Genomic DNA, 20555 nt, shown 5'->3' with positions numbered 1-20555 from the left:
TAGTAAATAATCTGTGGAATTCTCTGCCCAATGAGGCAGTGGAGGCTACTTCAGTAAATATATTTAAGACAAGGTTGGATAGATTTTTGCATTGTAGGGGAGCTAAACTCATTCTCATTGACCCCTCCTTGTCTGATGGAATCCTGCATGGCACAGATATCTTGCACTGAGAATTCATGTGACTCAGGTTCATGCCTGTCAGTGTAATGAAAGGTTTTTGTGCATGTGTGTCCAGCAACACTGAAGAAGTGGCAGATTCATCACTGATGCAAGAACTCTAAAACAAAACAGAAACTGCATATGTGGGCAAATGTTCTGACCCTCAAAGTATTTCCAGCATTTTTAGTTTCTATTCAAACACTTATTCATGAAATCCAAACTTAAGGAACATCTCAAGTCTTGTGTGGTAGGAGAGAAACTATGAAGTTCTTGAAGTGTATGTTATTACAGGAAATATATGAAGAAAATATAGCTCTGCACCCTGAGAGAATTCAGGGTAATTAATGTAGCAATCCAAAAAGGAACAGGAGGGCATAAATCATCAAGGGTCTGCCTTTGTTAAACTGATCATTTAAACTGGTAAATTGAGACACGAGAGATTTTGCAAATGCTAGAAATCGTGAACAACATACCCGAAATGATGGAGGAATTCAGCAGGTCAGGCAGCATCAATTAAAGGAAATGAGCAGTTGATGTTTTGGGTCAAGGCTCCCCATCAGGACTGGATAGGAAGATGACAGAAGCCAGAATAAAAAGGCAGAAGAGGGGGATGAAAGGGAATCATGTGAAAAGCTAGCACGTAATAGGTGAAAAAGGCAAAGGGCTGAAGAAGAAGAAATCTGGTCAGAGAGGACATTAGACCATGGAATAAAAGGAAGGAAGTAGGGAACCAATAAGAGTTCATGAGGGTAGAGGAGGGGATGTACTAGAGACAGGGCTGCAATGACAACACCTTGAAGGAGAGAGGTCCCAGTGAAGTGCACTGTGGTGCAATAGCTACATTTTGGGGAAAATGTAGATGTTGTAGGGGATTTAATGGTCAGGTGTTAACCATCTACATGAACTACAGACAATGTGTGGAGGCTAAACTAAATAGATCTTGCAAAAAATTCAGAGGGGTGAAAAGGGAGAGCAGGAAGCTGTGTTGCAAGCAGAAGAAAAAAATAGAGGGTGAGATCCTACAATCAAATTTCCAGAATCTAGGGGAAAAGTTTTGTAAAGTAGCCCAGTGCTTTATGTCAGTGAGAGTAGGATGCGAGGTTAGTTCAGTTTGATCAGCTTGAAGATGGAAGGGGTTGTATTCTAGGGCCATTGAAGCCAGTTCTGAAATTATGGATAAATTTCTTCAAAGTCTGATTAGATTAAATCGTTTATTACGCTGTAAGGTGCCTTAATTCTACAGTGCATTCTTCATTTTTGTCTTCATCAATGATGCTTCAGTGTTAGGATGATAAAGCTAGTGTCATTTGCTTGGAATCTTAAGATCAGTCTCTGAAGATTGCATTAACTTTAGGGAAGGGGTTTAGAGTTTCTTTAAACTGGGTGTGAATTTAAAATAAAGCACATCCTGGTTGTGGATTATTGGCAGTTTAGCTGATTATTTTGTAGAATAGGTTTGAATTAAAATTTTCAAAGTCTTTCTGTCTTGTCAGTCTCCTGTTGGCTTCGATACAAGTGTGCTGTTTTTACTCTGAAATTAATTTTACTTTTGTTTTCAGGTCAGTACCTGGAACTACTGCAGCGGAATGTGAATCCAACCTGAAGAAAATTTATACTGTACAAACTGTACAGGTGAGTAGAAAATAAGGGAATGTAGAAAAGGTTTATTAACTGCTAATATTTTGCATGAATTCAAAGTTAACTTTCAAATAAGAAACATTTGGTTTGGTTTAGTAGAACCATTTGGCCCAGTGCCAAACAGTAAGAACCCATTTTGAGAACAACCAAATTTCATCAAAATTTCTGACTGTGGTCCTTGGAATAAATGTGCACCCCCTTTAGAATATACATAGAACAAGGTGGCACAATAGCATAGAAGGTAGTGATATTTGTTCAGTGAGAAGTGCTGAAAATACGATCTCTCTTAGATCCCACAATTTTTAGCCAGTTTGATTTACTCCACATAATATCAAGAGATGGCTGAGAGCGTTGGTTCCAACAAAAGAAATAATAGCTCGGACAACATAGCAGCTTTAGTTATGAAAATGTGTGCATCACTATGCTGTTCCAGAATTGTTGCAACATTACAATTGCAAACATTTTCCAAATATATCTATTTGTCTGTGGAAAGTTGCTTTGATGGTTCATTGACATTAATTTTTATCTGAAGTTTCGACCTATTCATATCCACCTAGTGAGGAACTGGCAGTGCTCTCTGTCTCAGCTGTCTTTTAATGAGGTTCTCTATCTTTTGGTTTACCTTCATCATTGTGACAACATTAACTGCTATGCTTCATTCATTTTGGTTTTCTGTTACCTTCTTCTAAGCTCATGCTTTTTGGGAATACTATGTTAGCATGTAGATAATTAACTAACAGAGAATCAAGGCAAATGGGTCATTTTTAAGTTGACTAGCTGCAAATGGATTTCCAAAAGGGATACTGCTGAGGCCTCAAACATGTACAGTCTGTTTTTTGTGAGTTAGGTAAAGGGACTAAGCGTATAGAGTAAGTTGTGAAAAAGACACAGTGGTACTGCAATGGATTGTAGATGCGATTCGATAAAATACTGTATGACAGTTCAAGGATAATGTAGAGAAATGTGAGCTTGTTCACCTTGGTAGGAAAACAGCAAAGTAATATTGTTCTAAATGAAGACAAATGCAACAAATCTGGATGTCCTTCTACATGAAATACAGTTTTCATGCAGCTATAGGAATTAATGACAAGAAGTTGCCACTATAAAAGACACTAGTAAGATCACACTTGAAGAACAGCAAATGGATTTGATCTCCACATCTGTAAGGAGGGATAATTTTGCATTGGACCCACATCAGAGAAAATTCACAAGGTTGTAGGGATGAAGGTGATGTCTTAATGAGTTAAAATTGAATAGCTTCAGCCAATATCCATTGAACTTTAAACGCACAACAGAAGTAAACCATCTAAGTTTCTGAGAGGATTTGACAGCGTTGATATTAAAAGGCTATTTACCTTTATGGGGGAAGTCAGGACTGAGGAACATGGTTTCAGAGTAAGGGGTCACCTTATTCAGTGGAAAAATCACCTTATTCCTATTTCTGCATGTTACAGGGTTTTCTTTCCTCTACCGTCGATGGTGTGCTTATTCGCATCTCCGCTATTTTGTGGACATCTGCCTTCATCCCATCTCCCTGCCACTATAACAGGGATAGAGTTCTCCTTATCCTTGCCTACCACTCCTCCACATCCAGCACATCATTCTCCGTAAATTCTGCTATCTTTTAATGGGATCCTACCACTAAACACATCTTTCCCTCCCCTGTACTCTGTTTTCCACAGGGATGGCTTTCTATGCAACTCCCTTTTTCACTCATTCCTCTCCACTTAATCTCCCTTCAGGCACTTACCCCTATGTGGGACAGGTGCTGCGCCTGTCTCTTTCTTTCTTTCTTTTTCAATCTTTTTATTATTATTATTATTATCAACATAATAAGATTGATACATAGATAATGGGATTACAAACATACACATTTCAACTGAACATGAAAGAATACATAAGCAATAGTTACAATATAAATGAGTCTTCCCAAATCATGGACGATACAAGTAACATATAAACAAGGCAAACCTAGGTATATCATAATATATATTTTTTTAGAAAAGACAAAAAGAAAAAAAAATTTATGCAAGAAAAACTAATCTAACAATCTAATAACTAATAAGGAAAAAAATGAAAAAAGAAAAAAGGGAAAAAGAAAAAATGAAAAAAAAGGGCTGTTTGTAATATCTAACAAAAATACAAAATCATCAGTGTCGTCAACTCCGATCCTCTCAACATATGTAAAATCAAAACTGGAAAAACAAATAGGTTTGGAACAGGGTCACATTACATCATATGAAAATATTGAATAAATGGTCTCCATATCTTTTCAAATTTAATAGAAGTATCAAATACAACACTTCTAATTTTTTCTAAATTTAGACATAACATAGTTTGAGAAAACCAATGAAATACGGTAGGAGGATTAATTTCTTTCCAATTCAACAAAGTAGATCTTCTAGCCATTAATGTAAGAAATGCAATCATTCGACAAGCAGAAGAGGATAAATGGCCTGAGTCCATCATTGGTAAACCAAAAATTGCAGTAATAGGATGAGGTTGTAAATCAATGTTCAATACCGTGGAAATAATATCAAAAATGTCTTTCCAATATTTTTTCAAAAGCGGACAAGACCAGAACATATTCTGCCAAATATATGAGGAAATTTTTGAATCAACATTAGTAAAAAAAAGATTTCGGAATAAAAATTGGTACCGCTTGAAAAATATATAAGAACTTAGGTAAAATAACCATCTTAATAGTGTTAATTCGACCTATCAGAGATAAAGATAATGGTGACCACTTAGTAAACAAGCATTTAATCTGATCAATTAAGGGTACAAAATTAACCTTAAATAAGTCTTTGTGGTTTTTTGTGATTTTAATCCCTAAGTAAATAAAAGAATCATTAACTAATTTAAAAGGTAAGTTTCCATAAATTGGGACCTGTCTATTTAAAGGAAACAATTCACTCTTATTAAGATTTAACTTATACCCAGAAAAATCACTAAATTGAGCCAACAATGATAAAACTACAGGAATAGATTTCTCAGGATTGGAAATAAATAATAATAAATCATCTGCATACAAAGATAACTTATGAATATCTGTCCCACGATTAATACCAAGAATATCCTGTGATACTCTGATAGCAATTGCCAAGGGTTCTAAAGCAATATCAAATAATAGTGGACTAAGAGGACAGCCTTGTCTAGTGCCCCGAAATAAACGAAAAAAGGGAGATCTTTGATTATTAGTAAACACCGAGGCTACTGGGGTATGATAAATCAGTTTAATCCAGGAAATGAATGTCGGACTAAAATTAAACTTCTCCAACACATCAAATAAGTATGGCCATTCAACTCTATCAAATGCTTTCTCTGCATCTAATGAAATAACACATTCTGAGATATTATGTGAAGGAGTATACACAATATTCAATAACCTAACATTAAAAAAAGAATAACGATTTTTAATAAAACCGGTTTGATCCTCCGAAATAATTTGGGGTAATACCTTCTCCAATCTGGATGCAAGTAACTTGGAAAAAATCTTGGAATCTACATTCAGAAAGGATGTTGGTCTATAGGATGCACAATCAGTAGGGTCTTTATCTTTCTTCAATATTAAAGAAATAGAAGCTCTATAAAAAGATTGTGGCAAATTGCCCAATCTAATTGCTTCTTCAAAAACCTTATATAACCAAGGAGAGAGAGTAGCAGAAAAACATTTTTAAAATTCTGCTGTATGCCCATCCTAACCCGTCCTAGGTTAGGTAAAATATACTTACAGAAGGCAAAGAAGGAAGGTGGATTAGCATTGCCTAATTTTAGATTTTATTATTGGGCAGTTAATATCAGATATTTGATATGTTGGTTGAAAGATTGGGATGGATCTTTTAGCCCTCATTGGGTGAGCCTGGAAATTAAATCGGTACCAGGTTTTGCACTGGGTTCTATTTTGGGGACTTCTCTCCCTTTTGCTCTTTCTAAATTGCTGAAACAAATTGACAACCCGATAGTTAAACATACTTTACGTATATGGTTTCAATTTCGGAAATTTTTTGGGTTGACTCAGTTTGTTTTAAATATTCCTATTGTATCCAATTGTTTTTTCCACCCTTCAATTATAGACCAAGCTTTTTTGGCTTGGAAGACTAAAGGACTGCTACGATTTTCTGACTTATTTTTGGATAATTGTTTTATGTCTTTTGAGCAGTTATCTAATAAATATAATTTGCCTAGATTTCATTTTTTCAGATATTTACAGATTAGGAATTTTTTAAATACTGTACTTCCTACTTTTCCAAACTTTGTGTCTTCAGGCATTTTGGAGAATTTGTTTGAATTAAACCCCTTTCAGAAAGGGCTTGTATCAAAACTTTATAATATAATTATGAAGATACGTTCAGAGCCCCTTTATAAGACAAAAAATGATTTGGAAAGAGAGCTCAACATTATTATTCCTATTGAGAATTGGGATAAAATTCTTCAATTAGTTAATACATCATCTATATGTGCTAAACATTCATTAATACAGTTTAAGGTTGTACACAGGGCTCATATGTCCAAGGATAAATTGGCTCATTTTTATTCCTATATAAATCCTATTTGTGATAGATGTCAATCTGAAATAGGATCTTTAACTCTATGTTCTGGCCGTGTCTGCTTTTGAAAAAAATATTGGAAAGATATTTTTGATATTATCTCTGCGGTATTGAACATTGATTTACAACCCCATCCTATTACTGCAATTTTTGGTTTACCAATGATGGACTCACTTCATTTATCTTCTTCCGCCTGTCGAATGATTGCATTTCTTACACTAATGGCTAGAAGATCTATTTTGTTGAATTGGAAGGAAATTAATCCTCCCACTGTATTTCATTGGCTTTCTCAAACTATGTTATGTTTAAATTTAGAAAAAATTAGAAGTGGTGTATTTGACACTTCTACTAAATTTGAAAAGATATGGAGACCATTTATTCAATATTTTCATATGATGTAATAGGACCCTGTTCCAGGCCTATTTGATTTTTCAGTTTTGATTTCATATATGTCAAGAGGATCGGAGTTGACGACACTGATGATTTTGTATTTTTGTGAGATATTATAAACAGCCCCTTTTTTTCTTTTTTTTTCTTTTTCTCTTTTTTGTTTTTTTTCTCTTCTATTAGTTATTAGATTTTTAGATTAGTTTTTTGCATAGTTTTTTTTCTTTTTCTTTTTTTATTTTATATTATGATACACTTAGGTTTGCCTTGTCTATTTGTATATTGTATCATTTATGTTGTGGGAATACTCATTTATACTGTAATCATTGCTCTTGTAATCTTTTATAGTTAGTTGAAATATATATGCGTGTAATCTCATTATCTATGTATCAATTTTATTTTGTTGTTATTAATAATGATAATAACAAGATGGAAAAAGAAAGAAAGACCAGAACATATGAGTTAAAGACGCTATCTCAGAATGACATCTGTCACAAATAGGATTTATATAAGAATAAAAATGAGCCAATTTATCCTTGGACATATGAGCCCTATGCACAACCTTAAACTGTATTAATGAATGTTTAGCGCATATAGATGATGAATTAACTAATTGAAGAATTTTATCCCAATTCTCAATAGGGATAGTAAGGTTAAGTTCTCTTTCCCAATCATTTTTAATCTTATAGAAGGGCTCTGAACGTATCTTCATAATTATATTGTAGAGTTTTGATACTAGCCCTTTCTGAGAAGGATTTAGTTCAAACAAATTCTCCAAAATACCTGAAGACACAAGATTTGGAAAGGTAGGAAGTACAGTATTTAAGAAATTCCTAATCTGTAAATATCTTTAAAAAAATGAAATCTAGGCAAATTATATTTATTAGATAATTGTTCAAAAGACATAAAACAATTATCCAAAAATAAATCGGAAAATCGTAATCCTTTTGTCTTCCAAGCCGAATAAGCTTGGTCTATAATAGAAGGATAAAAAAAGCAATTGGATACAATAGGAATATTTAAAACAAACTGAGTCAACCCAAAAAATTTCCGAAATTGAAACCATATAAGTAAAGTATGTTTAACTATCGGATTGTCAATTCGTTTCTGCAATTTAGAAAGAGCAAAGGGAAGAGAAGACCCTAAAATAGAACCCAATGAAAATCCTTGTACAGATTTAATTTCCAGGTTCACCCAATGAGGGCTAGAAGATAAATCCCAATCCTTTAACCAACATATTAAATATCGGATATTGACTGCCCAATAATAAAATCTAAAATTAAGCAATGCCAATCCACCTTCCTTCCTTGCCTTCTGTAAATATTTTTTACCTAATCTAGGATTTTTATTCTGCCATATATATGAGGAAATTTTTGAATCAACATTAGCAAAAAAAGATTTCAGAATAAAAATTGGTACCGCTTGAAATATATATAAAAACTTGGGTAAAATAACCATCTTAATAGCATTAATCCGACCTACCAGAGATAAAGATACTGGTGACCATTTAGTAAACAAACATTTAATCTGATCAATTAGGGGTAAAAAATTAACCTTAAATAAGTCCTTATAGTTTTTTGTGATTTTAATCCCTAAGTAAATAAAAGAGTTATTAACTAATTTAAAAGGTAAATTTCCATAAATTGGAACCTGTCTATTTAAAGGAAACAATTCACTCTTATTAAGATTTAATTTATACCCGGAAAAATTACTAAATTGAGCCAACAATGATATAACTGCGGGAATGGATTTCTCAGGATCAGAATAATAAATAAGTATAATAATAATTATAAATAATAAATATCTGCATATAATGATAACTTATGTATATCCGTCCCACAATTAATGCCAAAAATGTTCTGTGATTCTCTGATAGCAATTGCCAAGGGTTCTAAAGCAATATCAAATAATAATGGACTAAGAGTCTTGTAATAATAACCTTGTCTAGTACCCCGAAATAAACGAAAAAAGGGAGATCTTTGATTGTTAGTAAGCACCGAGGCTACTGGAGTATGATATATCAGTTTAATCCAGGAAATGAATGTCGGACTAAAATTAAACTTCTCAAGCACAGTAAATAAGTATGGCCATTCAACTCTATCAAATGCTTTCTCCGCATCTAATGAAATGACACATTCTGAAGTGGTATGTGAAGGAGTATAAACAATATTCAATAATCTCCTAACATTGAAAAAAGAATAGCGATTTTTAATAAAACCAGTTTGATCTTGTGAGATAATTTGAGGTAATACCTTCTCCAGCCTGGATGCCAGTAACTTGGAAAAGATCTTGGAATCTACATTCAATAAGGATATTGGTCTATAGGATGCACAGACAGTAGGGTCTTTATCTTTCTTCAATATTAAAGAAATGGAAGCTCTATAAAAAGATTGTGGCAGATTACCCAATCTAATTGCTTCTTCAAAAACCCTGCATAACCAAGGAGAAAGAGTAGCGGAAAAACATTTTAAAAATTCTACTGTATACCCATCTGGACCTGGTGCTTTCCCAGAATTCATAGAGGAAATAACCCCTTTAATTTCTGCATCTGTAATAGGAGTTCCTAATATTGAAAGATCATCTGCTGATAATTTTGGAAAATTCAATTTCCCAAGAAAATCGCACATGGTATTATAATCATGAGGGAATTCAGAATGATACAGGGAGGTATAAAAAACCTTGAAAAGATTTGTTTATCTCATCATGGTTAACTGTCAGATCCCCATTCTGCTGACGAATCTTAGTAATTTGGCGTTTAACTAAAGCATTCTTCAATTGACTAGCTAACAGTTTACCCGATTTATCACTATGTATATAAAAATCAGATGTGGTTTTCATTAATTGATTTTCAATCGAAGATGTAAGTAATAAACTATGTTCCATTTGAAGTTCAACCCTTTGTTTGTTAAGCTCCTTACTAGGAGTGATCGAATATTTCTTGTCAATCTCTTTAATTTTATCAACCAATAAAAGAGTTTCCTTCTTAATGCGTTTTCTCAGACCAACGGAGTAGGGGATAATCTGTCCACATATATATGCTTTAAAAGTGTCCCAAAGTGTTCTGCAAGAAATATCATCCATGGAATTAGTTGAAAAGAAGAAATCGATCTGTTCCTTCATAAATTTAATAAAATCCGGATCTTGCGGTAAGGTAGAATCAAATCGCCATTGTCTAGCACTAGAAGCTGAATCCGTAAATTTAATAGAAAGTTTTAATGGAGCATGGTCAGAGATGGCTATAATATCATAATTACAACCAATTACCGATGGAATAAAACAAGAGTCAATAAAAAAATAATCAATTCTCGAGTAAGAATAATAAACATGTGAGAAAAATTAAAACTCTTTGTCCTTGGAATGCCGAAATCTCCAAATATCAAAAATTCCATTATCAGTCAAAAAAGAGTTAATATAAGTGGCCGACTTATTAGGTAAAGTCTGAGTAGATATAGATCTGTCCAACAAAGGATTTAAACAACAATTAAAGTCACCACCCATTATTAACTTATATTCATTTAGATTAGGTAGAGAAGTAAATAAGGACTTAAAAAAATCGGGATAATCCACATTTGGAGCATAAACATTAACCATAGCAATCTTTTTGTTAAAAAGTAACCCAGTAATTAACAAAAATCTACCATTCGGATCCGAAAAAATATCGTGTTGGACAAATGCAATAGAGGAGTCAATAAAAATTGAAACTCCCTTTACTTTAGCATTCGAATTCGAATGGTACTGTTGACCCCGCTAAAACCTAAAAAAGCGATGATTGTCCTCTTTCCTCACATGAGTTTCTTGTACAAAAATAATATGTGCATTCAGTCTTTGGAATACTTTGAAAATCTTTTTCCATTTAATCGGATGGTTTATGCCATTAGTATCCCAAGAGACAAAATTAATGGTCTGAGCCATATTTCTAAAATCAACCCTTTGGTATATAAAGGGTTAACCAAATTATGAACTCATGCACCCGGAAGAGGAACAAAAATAAGGGGCAGACCCAGAAGTGACGACATCGCGGACATTTTAGTGGTTTAAAATCAGCCTAAATGAAAAAACTAAAAAAAACTGATGTAAAGAACATAAGATTTAGAAAAAGACCCCCCACCCCCCCCACCCAAGATGAGAAAACTCCTCTCCAGCCAGGAAAAGGCTGGGAAGAAAGAGAAATGAAACTAAATCTACCCCCATATCAGCAGAAGGCAACTCCGTATATAAAGGATAAAAAAGATCTACCCAAACGCTAAAGAAATAATAATCACTATACTAAAACCAAACTTCTTAATATAATTGCTAGTAAAAAAAACAAAAAGAATATAATCACTAGTAACTTATAAATCGGGTTAAAACCCAAACAAACTAAAAAAAATTTTAAACTGTGATAAGAAATGCATTATAGAAAGAAGACGAGAGAAAAAAAATGGCGAAATCAAAAAAAAGCCAAAAATATTTTAGAGAAGAAACCGCCATCTTAGTAAAAAAAAATTCGCCTTCGAAGGATTAATAATAATGACCAAAGATAAAGTACAGTGATTGAAGTAAGTAAAATAAAAAGATTAGTACGTCAAAAAAAACTTTAACTAGAGTATAAAATATAGAGTAAACCTACACCAATAGCCAGAAACAAAATCTGGTTTTGGAAACAAAAACCATCTTGCAACGATCAAAATCACTCATTTATTAGAGATGAGAATCCGCAGCAGTAGGGAAGTTCTCATTCAGAAAGCTTCTCGCTTCAGATGTAGAAAAGAAAACACGTCGTGATACATTGGGAGGCGAGATTCTGAGCTTCGCAGGGTATAAGAGCGCAGGTTTTAGATTTTTCTCATAACATTCGGACATCAGAGGTTTAAAAAGAAGCCTTGCCTTCATTACTTCTGGACTAAAGTCCTCCACTAATCGAAAACTGAATTCTTGGAATATGACCATCCCTACACACCGAGCCACACGAATAAGTTGCTCTAACATGCACATAATGAAATTGGACAATTACAACCGGTGGTTTAGCTGAAGCACTTGGTGATCGACGCATAATTCTGTGAGCGTGATCAAGTAACGGAGGACTGTCTGGGAATACAGAAGGGAACGCATCCTTTAAAAGTTGAGCAAAATACTTCGAGGAGTCCCCTTGTTCAATACCTTCCGGGAGACCAAGTATGCGTAAGTTCTGTCTTCTGGACCGATTTTCAAAGTCGACACTCTTGGCTTTAAGTGTTTCCACCTGTTTAATCGTCGAAGATAATTTCTGCTCCAGTTTTTCGATTATCAAGTCTCGCTTCCGAGCGTCCTCTTGCAAAGTTGCGATTAGAGCTTGCTGCTGGTTAACTACTGAATCAGTCTTATCCATATAATCCTGAAAAGCCTTTATATCTTGTTTGAAAATTTGTCGTTGTTCTTCAAATTTTTCATTTAAAACCTCCAATAACATTTCATAAGTCAATTCAGTGTGCTTAGGATCGGTCTTTTTCTTCTTCCCGTTCCCGTTAGAATCTTTCCCAGGGTCTTGCCCTTTAGATCTCAGAGCCATTTCTGTATTCATTTCTTCAAAATTCACAATAAACTCTTAAAGATAAGTCCAAAAAAGTAGCAAGAATCTTTTGGTGTAGGTAAAAGTAAGTTAAATAAGGGTGATCATAGGTTAAAAAAAGTAAAGGTTATGGAGCGAATCTGAAACAGTGCTCACTCCATGAGCGTCTCCTGCTGACCCATGCCTGTCTCATACCACCTCACCACCTTTTGGGACCCCAAGCAATCCTGATAGGTGATGCGGCAATTCCTACAAGTCTGTCGAGGCCACTGACGAGGTACTGTATTCGGCGCTCTACATGGGTGAGAGCCCTTTGTCAAGCGACAAAGAAAGACAGGCACTCGTTTTAATTCCACTTCCCATTGATATTTTGACATATTGATCCATGGCCTTCTCTACTGCCACGATGAAGCCACTGTCAGGTTAGAGGAGGAACACCTCACATTCCACCTGGGTAGCCTCCAGTTTGATGACATGAATGCGGATTTCTCTATCTTCTGGTAATTTCTCCCCCTTCCCCTTCCCTCTTTTTCCCATTTCTCTACTGTGGCTCCCTTCTTACCCCTTCTCCTCACCTCCCTCTGATGCCTTTCCTCCTTCCTGTTCTCCCAGGGTCCACCCTCTGCTCCTATCAGATTCCTGCTACCTTTTGTACCTTTCACCTGCCAGCTTCTTGCTTTCTCTCCTCTACCCCCACCATCCTATCTTCCCACTTGCCTGCTTGTACACCTTCCCTTCCCCCACACCTTATTCTAGCTTCTTCCCCCTTACTTTCCTGTCTTAATGAAGGGTCTCAGCCTGAAACATCAACTGCTCAGTCCCCACCATAGATGCTGCCTGACCTGCTGAGTTCTTCCAGCATTTTGTTTGTTCCATCAGAGGAAAAATCTTTTTCCAAGCAGGTCATAGATGTTTGGAGTTCTCTATGCCACAGAGCTGTAGAAGCTGAATTATTAAATATATTGAGGATATAATTTATGGGGGGGGGGATGTCTTATTGAATGGCAGAACAGCTTAAATGGCTAAATGCTGCCTCCTGTATCTGGTATTTATATTCCTACCCTATTAAAATGTAATTTCTCCCCAGTGCATTCCAATGAAAGAGAACTTACAGGATCTAATATACCTAAAAGCAGATTTCATATTAAAAAGTAGCAAATTATCAGATATGGTGGATTTCAGTTAATCGGGACACATCAGGAATGCTACACTTTGGCCCAATTAAATGCCTGTCCCAATTATCCAAAGTTTCATAGAAATAGTTATAAAGGTATAAAAAAGACAAACTACTGTTTAACTGAGTAACAAATTATGTATTTAAATGAAATACAGAACAAATACAAACACTGCCACTATTACTACAGTATTCTAAAACTGTATTAGTTCGTAATAGTTTCCAATGGAGGAATTCATCAAGTGTATGCTGGTATAGTACTCAATTGATAAACTATCCTTTCTTTGCCCCTTAAACCATCAAGGTGTAACACTTTGGCCAATACCTAACAATTTTATATTATCAGTTCCTGACATATTTAAACAAAACAGCATTTATGCGATCCATTGCTTTCTTTGTACCAGATTGTGTTGTGTGTTTGTAGCAAAGGGAATATCTGGTGAGGCATGATTAAAAGAAAAGGACTGCTTCATCGGCACTGTAGATATCATCTGCACAAAATCTTTGAAGCAAGTCAGGGAGTTCTGTAGAATTCTATGTTTCAGCACTTCCTTTCTTGCCATGCGCTTTCTTGAATTTAATGTGCCTATATTTCCACCGAGACAACCAACTATCTGTTGCTTCAAAATCTTGGTGACTAAAGATTTTTTAGCTAGCTCCTTTGACTTGTTTTTTAACATTGGTTCGCTGGCATGCACACCTCATCCAGTTACAATAGAAAATCATTGATTGAGGGCCAGTTCAATATCTGGATCCTTATCTTTATGCTTTAGTTTTTGGGATCTTCCCTGGTGTCTAGTGTATAATTGACATTCTTCTTGCAGTTTATCTTACTGATGTATCAAATGTGCACTTGTAGGTTTTGGCACTCCAGTTATCTCTGCAGCTGATGAGTGGTGTTAAGCAGATGGCTTTTAATTTGATTCAGCTAGTCTCAAAAAAATTTTAAGTCAAAATTTAAAAAAACAATATTTTCAAAAATCACTGCTTTTTGAATCGGCTTACATTGGGCCAAGTGGATAACATAAGTGTACACGACTGTTCACTCTAAGCATAGTGTAGTGTTTAATGGCCACATAGGTGCACATGATTAACTGTGTCCTATCCCAATTAAGTGGCATAGTGTCCCAAATAAACAGAAGAAATCCCAGTTATTTTCTTGATTTGTTTTTGTTCTTTATTGAGTTGTCCCAAATAAGCAAGTGCCTCAATTAACCAGAAACCACTATTCTTATTAAATATTGGTCCAGCTACACATGCTTGGCTCTTCACGAAGACCATAAAGCAAGGTAAAACTGAAGACTGAGGATTAATAGAGAAAATAAAAGAGATGGGAGGGTTCCGTGTTGTTTTGTTGATTCTAATAGCCTTGGGTCAGTGAGAACAAGAATTCATTGGAGTTAGGTAATATGGATAGGTTTTAATTTGCTTGATTAGCCAATAGATGTTTTACTGAATTGTTAATGTGCAGTGGGTTCACCATAGCAAACCAAACAATGCAGAAAGAGGAGATGGGAAAGGTATACATATGGAGGTCCAATCCTTAATGGGGAAGGACAGAGATAAATGCTCTGAGTAGTGTATGATCATGAGAGAATGTATACAGACTCGAGTACTTCTGCACACTCCATAAATATTCAAGAACTTAGAACAATAAATGCCTTATGAATGAAAAAGAACATGAAACCTACATGGAGTTGTCAAATTTTCTATTGGAAAGTTTGTTTATAAAAAAATGTACTAAACTTTGAGAGTTCTTTATTCAGACTTTATTAGTATGGGTAGTGTGATTCATAACAGAAGGTTTTAACAATCACCAGTATTCTCCTTCTGAAGCACTGAGACCTACCGTATTTTTCAATTATCAAAGCTGTCATGCAAAATGAACAACAGGAGAATAGATAGGATCTTGGACTAACACCAGAGGGAGTTAACAGACCTTTCATTTAATTTTATCATCTGAAAATGACACCACCGTAAGTAGAGCTATCATTCTACACTGCACTGATTTGGTGCCCAGGTCTCTGGAGTATGAGTTCAACATGCTAATCTTTTAACCCAGCAGTAAGAGTCCTACCACTGAGCCGCTGCTGGAACCCTGAGAATTTGAGAAAATAAGCCACTTGCTACAAGCTTTCATTTTTTTTCTCTCTGAAAATAGACCAATAACATCCTGGGGCAAATATTTGAGCTTCTGGACTGCCTGCAAATGTTTAGCTCTTTACTTTAAAAAAATGCTTATATGGCTTTTATTAAATTAAGTGATCATTGGTCACAAAACTGCTGCCATCTGTGTGAAGTGACTGGTCAGGAAGCGAGGATTGAGTGGTTGGAGGTGCCAAGAAATGTGGAATTGAGAGTCATTGTGAAATATTTGAGATCTGCAGCTAATTTGTAGACTTTTCAGATAATGTACCGGTAAATCCTTCTTGAAGTGGTGAGTGAGGGCTACAGTGACATTCATCCAGGTGTCAGGCTTTGCTTGCATGTTCAAAACTTGTTCCTTATTTTGGATATTTGGAAGGATGCCGAGTTCTTGCTCCGTAAGGATGTAATGCTAAGGCTTTATAAAGCATTGGTCAGACAATATTTTGAATATAGTGAGCAGTTTTGGGCCCTGTATCTAGAAAAGGATGTGCTAGTATTGGAGAGGGTCCAGAGGAGGTTTATGAGAAAAGACTCCAGCATTGAAAGAGTTGACATGTGAGGAGCATTTGATGGCTTTGGGCCTGTACTCACTCAAGCTTAGAAGAAGAAAGGGGCATCTCATTGAAACGTATTGAATAGTGAAAGGCCTCGAAAGAGAGAATGTGGAGAGTCTAGGGCCATAAGGGCACAGACTCAGAAAAGAAGGTATTTCCTTAGACCAGAGATTAGGAGGAATCTGTTTAGACAGATGGTTGTGAGTCTGTGGAATTCATTGGCACAGGCTATGGAGGCCAAGTTATTGGATATATTTTAAGCAGGGGCTTATAAATTCTTCATTAGTAAAGGTGTCAAAGGTTATAGAGATAAAATAGGAGAATGGGATTGAGAAGAAAAATAAATCAGCCATGATTGAATTGTGGAATAGACACGATGGGCGGAATGACCTAATTATCCTATGTCTTTTAGTCTTAAAGTCAATCAAAAGTAACAGAAACTGCAATTGTATACACATATTCAGTTTATCACAATGAGGCCTTGGTCATCCAAATAGTGCTGGGTAAACTGTTACTTTCTGTTGTACACAACCAGCCAATTTGTACCTAATTTCATTAAATATGTTAATTTTCTTTATATGCCTGAGCCGATAACTTGAAACGTAACCTGAAATTCAGAGCTTACAACTATGAGACTACTTTGCCTTGTTAACTTATTTTCTTCATCCAGAATGATCTGTTTTGCTTAGTACATAATTGTGTGAGGGTGTATTTGAATATTCAATAGGTGAATAAACAGTCAAAAATGTTCATTATAAGCTATTTAAATTCTACACATCACCTAAAAATTTCATTGTATTCCTAACGTTTAATTAATTTTAATGGTTGAATAATGCTATATTTGTGAAGATAAAAAAACAAAATCAAGTGCTGTGCTTCCTAACAACCAATAGGCTGCTTAAAAATGTCAAAGTGATGACTGACCTGGCATCTGAGTAATGTGGTATCTGCTAGTGTTCTGTTATTTGATTTTTGATAAAATTTGATGAGTGTTGATAACTGACAAGCATCAAAAAATGGACATCTGCTTATTGTCTGCCTAATGGAGGAAACTGCAATTATAACAAAATATTTGGGAGTCTTCGTGAACCTGCACTGTTAATTGATCAAGCTAATTGGCATCAGCCACTTGGATAGAATATGATGCCGTGTGTAGTTTCAAGCCATCTGCTGCATATCTAGGTTTCTATAAAACAGTTCAACCTAAACATAAGCATTTAATAAAGGATTCACAAAATATAATGGATTCACAAACCTTGTGGGTTTTTCCAGATTCTGCCTGATGCTACATTGAGAAGTTTGATTGTACCACAAACCAAGAATGTGAAAATATTGACTGAGCTTCCCACCACATCAAGTGGTGTGTTCATAGATGTTTTTTGAATGTATATCTGCATCAGAAGACATTTGATTATTGCTCCCAATAGTCACACTAAAAATACACGTTTCATATAAGTGTATTTCTATCATGGTATGAGTTACAGTTTCAAACATAGGAGGAAGTGGAACAGGATGAGGTGGTCATTCCAGATCTCTCATAGAAAGGGAATGTTGAATTTGTATTAAAATGAAACTTCAGTTAAGGAGCTGAATAGTTTAGACCAGACTATGTTTCTATAGAAGTCTCTACTGCCTTACTGTTTGCTGTCCGTACTGACTGTCAAAGAATGGGAAGAATGATTAACCTTATTGAAACCTCTTCATTATTTTTCCTTGTATTTCCATAATCATTTCCACTAGCAGAGAGGCAGTAAGTATAGGTCTGATCAAACTCAAAGTCAAAACTAGAGCAAATCTAAAACAGCCACAGCCAAAATAAAGCTAAGCAAGAATACTTGAAATTTATTCTATGCGTGACTCAGAGGCATGATAAGGAAACCCGGGAAGAAGACTTCCCATGCTACACAAACATTGCTGTTGATCGAGAAAAGTGCAAGCGCAGGCAAAAAGAAGCAGATGGCTGATACCTGGATTTGTGGTACTACGGCTGTCTTGCACAGCACAGCCTAACCTGAACCTAAATGTTTGATTAAAATATACGCTATACCTGACCTGAATCTGATGTGTGTTTTGCTGTGGCTGTGTAACTTTAACATGGTCTGTGCTGAAAAAATACCAGTAGGCCTCTTTGCCTTGAATAATCTCTTGAGCCAGTATGTTTAGGGCTTCACTTTCCACACCAACAAATTAGTCTTCTTGCTTTTTAAACTGCAAGAACCATTACTTAACAAGTGCTTTAAAAATGGAAAATCAACCAAAACCATGACTTGAAACAATGGCTCCTGTACTAGAAAACATTTGCCTGGAGACCCTGCTTTTAGCATACAGTATCCTGTGTTTAACCATCTGTTCAGATTCTCATCTCTTAATGTCCCTTCTTGCTATTTAAAACCCACTCTGTGCAAGTTGTATTCTCATGGAATTTCAGATTTTCATGCTTCAGTGAATAATAAAGTGGTGTTAAATCAGATGTTTTCCACATATGTTGGCACTTCCTTTTCCATTACTGTATAGGATGTGCAAGTATTGCATGAGACAGATGGACTTAGAAGGCAATTGTATTTAAATGAAGTGTATCAAAGCTGAAGAGCATAGTTTATTTAAATTACATGCTTCATTTGTTTTTCCTCTGGATGCTGAGGATATTCTTTTAAACCAACAAATGCTACGTGTGAGGTTTCAGTTCACAGTCCTACCCATCATGGCTTCGACTTAGTTATTGTCTTAGGCTTGTTTTAGTTGTGTAGGGACAGAGAGGGGAGCTAAGGGTCAGATTAGGGTTTAGATGGGAAGTTAGAGGACATGCTGGACTCTAAGCTTCCACTCTGCATTTGAAGGCCAATGGTGAGGATGCAGTCAGATATCAGGCCTGCAGATCAGTGAGATGTTTCTGGTCCAATCATCGTGTCCAGCGATCGAGGACTAGAAATCAGATCCTCATCTGTCATTATTGGCATGTTCTGGGTCAAGACCCAATGGTCAATCACAGGTCCGAATCAAGGCCCAATGGCAGGAGTCTGGGCCTGCAAATCCATGTGTGTCCTGGGGTTGGAGGACTGTATATGTGTGAGAGGGAGGGAAGGAGCAACAGGGCTTTTATTTTCCCACTGTTGTTGTTTTATTGCTTGGTCTATTCTGTTTTGTTGTGTTCTGTGGTATTCTGCCGAGCATTGTGCACATGCTATGTTTGTGCAGGAATGTGTGGAGATGCTTGCTGGCTGTTCCCAGCACATCCTTGGGTGTGTTGGTTATTGACACAAATTGTATATTTCACTGTATGTTTCAATGTACACGTGATAAATAAATCTGAATCTGTATCATTTAATACTTGTAATCCGTAATTCTAATCTTATTTAAGAACACCCGGGAAATATTCAGATCTATTTCATGAGAGTTGTAGGACACTAGCAACTCCTCTGATTTAGAGGCTTGAGCAGTTTTCCTGGAAACAATAAAATGTGTGTTGATGACCAGGAATAATTTCTGTCAGTGAAGAGTTACTTTTTATTGTGAAGTAGCTATGATTAAAGTGTTAGATGCATAAAAGCATCTGTTTATCCTGGGGTTCAATGAATAATTACAAAAAATGAAGTTTGATATGTAACCTGAAAAACAACTATAAACACACTTACTGTCTATAGCATGCTACCTTTGCTTTATTGCTATGAGCAACATGGACTGACAACCTGTGGAGAAGTTAAATGACAAGGACTGTGCAGTATATTGCTCTAAACCCTGCACTGATAAACAGACAAGATAATTAATAGATTCTTGGGTTACTAATGCAGCAAAAAATGTATTGCCTTTGAGCTTTGATTTTTGTGCTATCAGTGATGTAAAATGTTGGCCTCTGACTGTCAGTGGCACTCTGCCCAACAAACTGTTATACCAAACCATTAACTAACTATAATCACTTTTCCTGATTGCAGTAACTGTTTTGTGACCAACACTCAGAGAATAGTTTCAGTCTAAGTAGACTTCCTGTCTAGGAATCGATGATTATCCTTTTAACTTTAAAAATTATTTTCAGGTAGCTTTTTGATATTTGGATCATTGTGGCTCCCAGTAAAGCCACAACTTCACAATGCCAAACACCTAGGTTCAATACTGACCTTGGGTGCTATCTGTGCAGATTTTGCATGGGTTTCCTTCCACCTCCCAAAGGCGTGCAGATTGTTAAGTTAATTGCCCGTTATAAACTTGAATAGTAGAATGAGCAGATAAGAATGTGGGTAGATTAAAAAAGGAGATTTATGCAGGATCAAGGTAAATGGATTGTTGATTGTTTGAATGGATTCAGTGAGCTGGTACTCACATCCATAGAGTTATAGAACACTACAACACTGAAATAGGCCTTACAGCCCATCTAGTCTGTGCTGAATTATTAATATGCCTAGTCCCATTAATTTTCACCTGGA

At 35.7% G+C, this 20555-nt stretch overlaps 1 protein-coding gene across 1 annotated transcript in view; it reads left to right on the top strand.

Moving 5' to 3' along the window:
- Positions 1-20555, top strand: part of eif4e3 (eukaryotic translation initiation factor 4E family member 3) — a 76687-nt gene that overhangs the window by 41340 nt on the left and 14792 nt on the right. The window contains exon 2 of the mRNA XM_073072384.1: positions 1719-1791. Coding sequence (XP_072928485.1) covers positions 1719-1791 — 73 coding nt within the window. The remainder of the gene's footprint in view (positions 1-1718; positions 1792-20555) is intronic.

The sequence above is a fragment of the Hemitrygon akajei genome, chromosome 19 (genome assembly GCF_048418815.1).
Source record: "Hemitrygon akajei chromosome 19, sHemAka1.3, whole genome shotgun sequence".
Classification (NCBI taxonomy): Eukaryota; Metazoa; Chordata; class Chondrichthyes; order Myliobatiformes; family Dasyatidae; genus Hemitrygon; species Hemitrygon akajei.
Note: the sequence above shows the minus strand (reverse complement) of the source record. Positions and strands in the feature narration are given on the sequence as shown.